The sequence below is a fragment of the Nannobrachium achirus genome (genome assembly GCF_963921795.1).
Source record: "Nannobrachium achirus genome assembly, chromosome: 9".
NCBI classification, from domain to species: Eukaryota; Metazoa; Chordata; class Actinopteri; order Myctophiformes; family Myctophidae; genus Nannobrachium; species Nannobrachium achirus.
The window spans coordinates 62,239,079-62,248,241 of NC_137818.1; the positions used below are offsets into that span (position 1 = coordinate 62,239,079).

The 9,163-nt window shown below is 43.2% G+C and overlaps 1 protein-coding gene across 1 annotated transcript in view; it reads right to left on the reverse strand.

Moving 5' to 3' along the window:
* The window catches only part of ift122 (intraflagellar transport 122 homolog (Chlamydomonas)), a 127,818-nt gene that overhangs the window by 18,741 nt on the left and 99,914 nt on the right, over positions 1–9,163 (reverse strand). The window contains exon 24 of the mRNA XM_080734189.1: positions 2,849–3,014. Within this exon, the coding sequence (XP_080590315.1) occupies positions 2,849–3,014 (166 nt within the window). The remainder of the gene's footprint in view (positions 1–2,848; positions 3,015–9,163) is intronic.

The following is a 9,163-nucleotide window of genomic DNA, read 5'->3' on the forward strand; positions in this document are numbered from 1 at the left end:
TTGTTATTTAGGAGGAAATAGGAGTTAGGCACTCCAAGTCTCCACCTTTAACCACTCAAACCCATTAGAGCAGGGGTCTTCAACGTTTTCAGGCAGAGGACCCCTTAGTTGAGAGAGAGAGATGAAGCAGGGACCCCCACCTTTTCATAGATTCCATATATTTTCATCGTTTGACAGCACAATCATCACAATCATGTATTTTGGATTCATGTCAATGTGTGTTTTCAGATATTTAACCACTTGAACCGTTAATACTTAATACACTTGACCTTTCACTCTGTACTTAGTCTGCTATTTTTCCTCTCTACACCAAAGCTCTTTGCCGGAAATAGCCGCAAGGCGTTGTGAGCTTGTAGATCTGCTATTTTTGGCTAAAGTTCTCAGAATATGGACGCTAGGATTCAAGTGGTTAATATAGAAAAGGAGAAAAAAAGCTTATATCACACAAAGATTTGGAGGACCCCCTGAAGTAACTCTGAGGACCCCCTAGGGGTCCCGGACCCCCTGTTGAAGACCTCTGCATTAGAGTTATAATTATAATAGTAGGTTATAATAATCTAGAAGGCGGACAGCCCCGCCCCCACCAATTAATTTCAATTAAAGTTGCTCATCAGCGCATGAAACACGTAGAAGAACGCTCTACTTCTTTATTTATTCATTTATTTGATTTGTGCACCACATTTTGGTGCTCAAATGCAGGGGACTTGAGCACCGAGCAAGCGCAATAGGGGTTCAAACGGTAGACGCACCGTAGTGGTAGCGTTTTAGATTTCGGCTTGCCTAAACCCTAGGGGCTATATTTTGCGTATCTTAACTCATTCACTGCCAAGAATATTTAAAGAGGTGGTGCCATAGTTTTGTACTTTTTCTGTTTTTCATGTGTCTAGGAGGTTGAAAGTACTTCATTAGACCCCCTTATGTGTTTTTTTTGAGAAATGATGTATTCTCTTAGTATTTGTTTGTTTTCTCTTGGAGGCTGCCACCTTGTGGTGAAAAGTGTCAGTTAAAAAACACAGATACTAAGTATGTCACAGTATCAACTCCTCCCCTATTTACCATTCACCCAACACTGTGGGGTGTGGCTATATTAGCTGGGTCACCACCCACCATGCCATCCATGCATACTTAATGAACTGGGGGTGTGGCCACATAAAAACCCAATTTTAACTCTTTCTGTATACTTTTTTGGAAAAAATCCTCCTCCTAGTATAATCATAATACCTGATAATCATGTTTTATAGGGGGGGGGGGGAATCATGGCACTACCTCTTTAACCACTAGCCACTGCCAGCTATCTTTCGTTTTTCCTTAACATTTCGAGTAGTCACCGAATATTTTTCTATTTTTTTGATCGATCCCCGGCCAGATTGGACAATGGACATGGACATGGACACTAGGCCTGGGGCGGTATCGACATTTTGTTACCGCGATTACCGTCTTCCCATTTACCGCCAGTATTGCGGTAATTACCGCACCCCCGTATCTATTAATTAAGGTTCGGCGATAAGCCAAAATATTGCAATCATCTTCCCTAAAGTCGCCTCTCCACAGCCTGACTGCCCGAGTTATACTTCTCCGTACAGCACAGCGGGTATGGCTTTGAAAGGAGCAGATCTACAAGCTCACAACACATCGCATCCGCGACGCGTTCTGAGCGTTTAGATCTGCACTGTCGGGTTACCATAGTAACGTAGGCTAGCTAGGGCACAACGTGCGACGCGGTGGAAAAAGTAAAATAGTTTCATTTTCGGTTTTAGTCCACGCGGCCCGCGCTCCGCCAGTAATCCGTATGAATAAAAAAAGATATGCCACAACACAAGGTATGTATTAACATCCTTGTGTCGTGTGGATTACAGAGAAAGTTTAGGCTGCTCTGTACTCCTCTACGCAGCTGCTGTGCTGCCCTGTGTAGGTCTGACTGTCTGTGTCTCTGAGAGTGAGAGTGACGTATGTGGCTTCCAAACTATGTTCCAAACATGTGGTACACGGCCCAGAACAGAGCGGCATGGAGCGCATGCGGTCCTCGCTTCTCCCCTGTTTTAAAACTCGCTTGTTTTCCAATAAAAAATATACTTTATTTTTTATTTTTTACGGTACGGCGGTTACCGTGTCCAACCCTAATGGACACTGACACAGAGCTTTCTGTGCTTCTGTGAAAGAGAGAAACAACACGGCTTGTTTGGGCTATGTTTAGCTGTTTGGCCACTCAAAACGGCATTGCCTCTATACCAGGGGTCTTCAACAGGGGGTCCGGGACCCCTAGGGGGTCCTTAGAGTTAGTACAGGGGGGGCCTCCAAATATTTGTGTGATAGGATAATTATTTTAAATGAACAACTTGAACCCTCGCATAGCTATTCCAAGGAGAGCTTTGGCCAAAAATAGCAGATGGCAGCAAACATGGGTCGGCTATTTTCGGCAAATAGGTTTGGTGTAGAGGTAAAAAGGTACATAGTGAGAGTTCAAGTATACAAAATATTGACACTTTAAGTGGTTAAATGTCTGACAATACACATTAACATGAATCCAACATTGACTGATGACAGTGCTGTCAAAAAGGTCTATGAATCTATCTATGAAATCGATGAAAATCTCCATCACACATTATGTAGTGGGGGTCCCTGCTTCATCTCTCTCTCAGCTAAGGGGGTCCTTGGCCTGAAAACGTTGAAGACCCCTGCTCTGCACTGATTCACCTCAGCATACACGCACAACACACTGCTAGTTGTAAGCTTGTAGATCGCCTATTTCCCCCCAGGATAAGGACGCGTGGGGTTCACGTAGTTAAGTAATTAACGTTATGTAAGCACATGAGCGTAGACATAGCGGACATAATCCTCATGAAAGTACCTCATTGTCGTGGAAGGGCTTGGAGCGGATGGTGAGGCTGTCCAGGTCTATGGAGTCCTGGAAGCGAGACGGAACATGAAGCTCCTGGAGTTTCTCATAGGAGTATCTGGCCAGCTTGTACGCCCCCAGCTTACGACTCTGCTTGGCCAGTGCATACAAGGTGTTGCTGGACATGAGGTTAAGGCAAACTTGGGTCATTATTACCAGTGCTGTCGCACCAAATTCTGGGCCCTGGGTGGGTACAAGGATTCACTGCGTTGTTTTGTGCTTTAACTATTGAAAAATAGCAGATATACAAGCTCACAGCGCGGCACCGAGTGCCGCGCTGTGAGCTTGTAGATCTGCAATTTTTGAAAAATCGTGAAAGTTTGTGGCAAGTCTTTGAAGGTTTTTTGAAAAACCTATGTTTCTATGTCTGTCAGTGATGCTCAAACCTTTTCATGTGAAGGACCCCCAAAATGATATGTATTTGGCCACGGACCCCCATCTCAAAATATTTAGTTCCAGGGACCACCCAGAAGCAAAATCTTAGTTACAAATGTCTGCTTAAAAATACATATATTCAAAGATTTGCACACATTTTCATGACTTTTCAAAAATAGCAGATCTACAAGCTGCGCTAGCCTGTGAGCTTTTATATCTGCTATTTTTCAATAGCTAAAGTATAATATAATGAAGGCCCCTCCACCTTGGGCCCTGGTAACTCAGTCCCACTCCCCCCCCCCCTTGTGATGCCCATGGTCAATACATTAGAGGCACGGTTACACTTTGACATAATGGTCATCTTGTTGGCATTTGTAGCATTGCCTCAATAATGGACGGAGGAGGCTACTGTTCATATTCATTGGCTGTTGACCGATTCCACCCAACCTGTAGATGTACTGTATGTACTGTATGTACAGAAAGTTATTCTTTGAGACACACAAACAAGCATATCGTTGTTGTTGGGTGGAAACCTTGTATGTCCAAACGCGTTTGTTTTGTATTTGTCATTTAAAAGCACACAATGCCTTGCGGTGCGAGGCGTTGTGTGCTTGTAGCTCTGCTGTTTTCACTACTTTTGTGCAACGGCCTTGTATGATGCTTTTCACACAAAAGTGTGAAAAGTGATGACTCATCACTTTTCATCGCTAAACCATAGTCTTGTGGGGCCGTTTTTAGCCCAAGGAATGTAATGGAATGGATTCAGAATCATGAAAAAACTCTAGTTTGACCCCTCATATGCTACTTAAAGCAGATTAATGTTTTGCTTTTTTCCCCCTGTATAGTAATGTTGATGGGACACCGACTCTAGCGGCTGATAACACCCATTTAGCTGTGTCTCAGAAAGGGTTAAAATATAATCTACAGATATAGAGCTTTTCAAAAATGCATGTTAACCTTTGCCACCCTTCGGATACCAACATCTCGTATGACCCATGGACTACTATACCTGTTCAAAGTTTGCACTTTCAAAGGCTTCCTACAGCGCCACCCTTTGGCCAATTGTTGTAAAAAGTAATAGCACACGTCTCCACAGTAGGCTGAACACATTAATGTTTGAATGGTGTTTTTTGGTATGTAGGAGTAGATAGGTGCCAAAGTTTTGAGGAGAACTTACTATTGATAGATACCGGTAGATGACTGACTGATAGATATAATGAGGATAACATACATACAATCAGCCTCGAGTTTGTGAGATGTTTCATAATGTTGTCGTTGTCGGGTGGAAACCTTTCCAAAACCTGTCCAAAACCGTTCGTTTTGCAGCAGCCGATCTACAAGCACACAACGCCTGTAGATCTGCTGTTTTCACTACTGCAGTGCGACGGCCTTGTATGATGAAGCAGGGCTTTACTTTGCGAAAAAATGTACACATTTGAAACTTGGAGATACGAGGTTTCTGCCCGACAGTGTCGATATAACGATATATTTTTCTCTGCTCGAATGGGTGAAAAATGAAGACGAGACGTCCAAATGTTTGTTTGCCATGGTCCCCCGAGCCACAAAAAGGAGGCAAATCCACGCAAGAAGTATACCTTTGTCTGCAGCACCGCAAACACATGCACGCGACGTTGTTGCGCGTAGAATATCCCGAGCCTTGTTCTTAATACAGCGGCCACATACCACGTTCTGCCTTGAAAACTAGAATGACAGCTTAAATACTTTGCTTAGGTTAGTCCTAAGGCCTGCGTGTTGTATGTATATATACAGGAATACGAGGTGTTTTCCTCCCCCCCTCATTTCTGTTTGAGAGGAAATGGTTGCTTGTTTGTATTTATATGGCGGCAGATCAGAGTTAGGGAGAACCAGCGGCTGCTCAATGAGTTGCAGCTGCAGCGGCTTCCAGGGGCGTCACAAGGGGGGGGGGGGGGGGATGGGACTGAGTTACTAGGGCCCAAGGTGTATTTTATGCTTTAACTATTGAAAAATAGCAGATATACAAGCTCACAGCGTGGCACAGAGTGCCGCGCTGCGAGCTTGTAGATCTGCTATTTTTGAAAAGTCGTGAAAATGTGTGCAAATCTTTGAATATATGTATCTTTTTTAAGCGAACATTTGTAACTAAAATTTTGCTTCTGTGGGGTCCCTGGAACGAAATATTTTGAGATGGGGGTCTGTGGCCAAATACATGTCATTTTGGGGGTCCTTCACATGAAAAAAAGTTTGATCACCAATGACAGAAGCATAAGTTTTTCAAAAAACCTTAGAAGGATTTTAAATATCCAAAGACTTGCACAAATCTTCTCAATTTTTCAAAAATAGCAGATATACAAGCTCACAGCGCGGCACTCGGTGCCGCGCTGTGAGCTTGTATACCTGCTATTTTTCAATAGTTAAAGCACAAACAAATGCACAATGCGTTCCCAGTCTAAATGGGATAAACCTCCCCCTATGAAGAACATTCATGGGGGGCCCGCAGTGAATCCTTGTACCCAGGGCCCAGAATTTGGTAGGACACCCCTGTCGGCTTCCATCACCTTATACTTCCTAACACCTCCCCCCTCCCCGCTCCGAAACCACTTGGGCGGTGGTTTTCAAAGAAGGGTCTGACAGGGGGTGCCAGCCAGGGGCAGTGTTGGGGAAGTTAAAGTTACATGTAACTGAGGTATGTACCCAAGTTACATTTTGCTGTAACTTGCTGGTAACCGAGTTACATTCATATTTCTGTAACTCGTCAAGTAACTGAGATACTTTTTGGGTCACTTTTGGCTCAAGTTACAAGAAGTTACAAGCAAAGTTATAATTTTACATTTAAGTTTTGTTAAGATTGACGATCAAAATGTCCTCAACAGATCATAATTTTCTTCTTTTTTAACTTTATTTTAAAAATTTTAAAGAAAATGTCAACCTTTTTAAAATAAAACATAAAACTCAGTTGAGAGGCATATTTCTTCCAGCATGTGACTTTTTTGTAGGATATTATATTTTGTTCATGTACACCAAATGTACATCCTAAATTTAACGCTGGAAAAAAAGTAACTCAAGTTACTTTTTCTATGTAACTTGAAATTTTACATTTCTCCAGGGGTATAACTTTAACTTGATCAAGTTACTGCCATAGTGAGTTACTTGTAACTGTACAAGTTACGCTTTCAAAGTAACTTCCCCAACACTGGCCGGGGGGCAAGTGGAAAGGAGAGGAAAACATAAAAGAATACATTTTCAGACAAGCCGTCTTCGTCGATATGTATACCTCGCATGTTGATACCTCGATATCGATAAATATTCGAAAATATTGCCCGGCCTTAACGTGTATCCAAATCCCTCCCCCCGTGTGCCTCTGTCCATGAATCACGGTTCAAAGTTTTCCGAGCAACTCTTGTTTGACCCGAGAAGAGCCCAGCAGCTGCACTTCCTGGTTTTCTGTCTGCAAGGCCGGGATTTCCTTCCTCACGCTCCGACGCGGCTCTGTGCGAGCAGGGGCGACACAACGGGGGGAAAGTGGGACTGAGTTACTAGGGCCCATTATTTTATACTTTAGCTATTGAAAAATAGCTGATATACAAGCTCACAGCGCGGCACCGAGTGCCGCGCTGCGAGCTTGTATATCTGCTATTTTTGAAAAGTCACGAAAATAATGTGCAAATCTTTGAATATATGTATTTTTTAAGCAAACATTTGTAACTAAAATTTTGCTTCTGCGGGGGTCCCTGGAACTAAATATTTTGAGACGGGTGTCCGTGGAGTATGGGGGTCCTGCACATGATGAAGTATGAGCACCACTGACATAGAAACATAGGTTATTCAAAAAACCTTAGAAGGATTTGAAATATTCAAAGACTCGCACAAACTTTCACAATTAAAAAATAAAATAAATAGCAGATCTACAAGCTCGCTTGTAGATCGATTTTTCAATAGTTAAAGTATCCAGGGCCCAGAATTTGGTGTGACACCCCTGTGTGTGAGTGTACGCGCACGTTGGTCCGAATCAAAGTGTTTTTGAAGTGCGTGTGTGCATGTGCGCTTGTGTGTGTGTGTGTGTGTGTGTGTGTGTGTGTGTGTGTGTGTGTGTGTGTGTGTGTGTGTGTGTGTGTGTGTGTGTGTGTGTGTCGTCGTATTACTATTCTTGTAAGGGCCAAATGTCCCAACAAGTACTGTAGAATTTGAGAAATAAGACATTACGAGGTAAGCCTAGATTCAGGCTGGAGTTAAGAGTTAGGATTAAGGCATTTAGAGGCTAGCTTTAGGGGGGTTTAGTTAGAGTTACGCCTGATCTATACTTAGTTGTGTGTCAGTGCCGGTGCACGCCAAAAATAACAGATCTACAAGCCCACCCCACAGGGTTAGGATTATGAATGGCAAAAATAAATCAGGTAAAAAATTGCTGTACGGAAATGTTGTCCTCAGCAGTATAGTAATAGCAATGTGTGTGTCAGTGGTGTAAAGTAATTAAGTACATTTACATTTACTACAGTTTTGAGCTATTTGTACTTTACTTGAGTATTTCCAGTTTTCAGTACTTTTTTTCTTCTACTCCACTACATCTCGGATCCAAATATTGTACTTTTACTCCACTAAATGTATTATATTATTATAATATTATGAAACATACATTAATGCACTTTAGCCCTATTCTATCCACAACTTTCTAACATCCCATCGTGCATTGCACAGAAGTTGCACAGAGCTTCCGGCGCCGCAGCCGAGTGTGATCTACAAGCTCACAACGGTTGCATCTGCGACGCGACGTGAGCTTGTATGTCTGCTGTTAACCGGAAGTGTGGTGCAAAACATTCTCCAGTAAATTCCCGCGGAAAGAGGTGGATACCTTGGCTATTAGATGCGACGTGTTGTGAGCTTGTAGATCTGCTATTTTCAAACATGTTCTACCTTTACTTTTGGTACTTTACGTGTGTGTGTGTGTGTGCGCGCGGCGCGTGCGCACGCTTGTGTGCATGTGCGTGTGCGCGCGCGTGCGTGTGTGTGTGTTGTGTGAAGTGTATGCGCAAAGTTGGGTTAATCAGTTTGTTTGTTTTAGTGGCTGAGGATGTGGCTCATCCTGGCGTCCTCTCCTCCTTCCCATCATCACCTCTTTTCTTTCTCTCCGTCGTTTCCGCCGCTTGGCGCCCGTCTCTCCCCCCTTTCTCCCGCTAGCCTGTCTGTTTCCCACCTCCACAGCCTCGCTATCTGCAGCGCGCTCGCTTTCAGAATGAGTGACTTTATCAACTATACCGTCGTTGTCGGGGTGGAAACCTTGTATGTCCAAAACCGTTTGTTTTGTGTTTATCATTTTTAAAACTATTTAAACTAGTGAAAACAGCCGATCTACAAGCACACAACGCCTCGCACCGCTGCTTGTAGATCGGCTGTTTTCACTACTTTTGTGCGACGGCCTTGTGTGACGAAGCAGGGCTTTGCTTTGCGAAATAAACGTGCAAATTTGAAACTTGGAGATACAAGGTTTCTGCCCGACAGTGACGATATGCAGGGAGGATACATGGAGCCGGCACATTTTCCCTTAACGCGTTTAGGCCGCGAACCACTTTAACCGTGCCGCGAGCTTGTAGATCTGCGTTTTTTCGTTTTTTTTAACGTGACAATTTGTGCGAGTCTTTGAATATGTCTGACCCGATTCTATAAAAGTCTTCTAAATCCTTCTCCTAAATCAGTGGTTCTCAAACTTTTCCATGTGAAGGACCCCCAAAAGTACATGTATTTTGGCCGCGGACCCCCATCTCAAAATATCATATTACTATTGAAAAATAGCAGATATACAAGCTCGAGCTTATAGATCTGCTATTTTTGAAAAAGTTGTGAAAATAATGTGCAAATCATTGAATATAATAAAGCGAACGTTTGTAACTCAAATTTTGCTTCTGGGGGGGTCCCTGC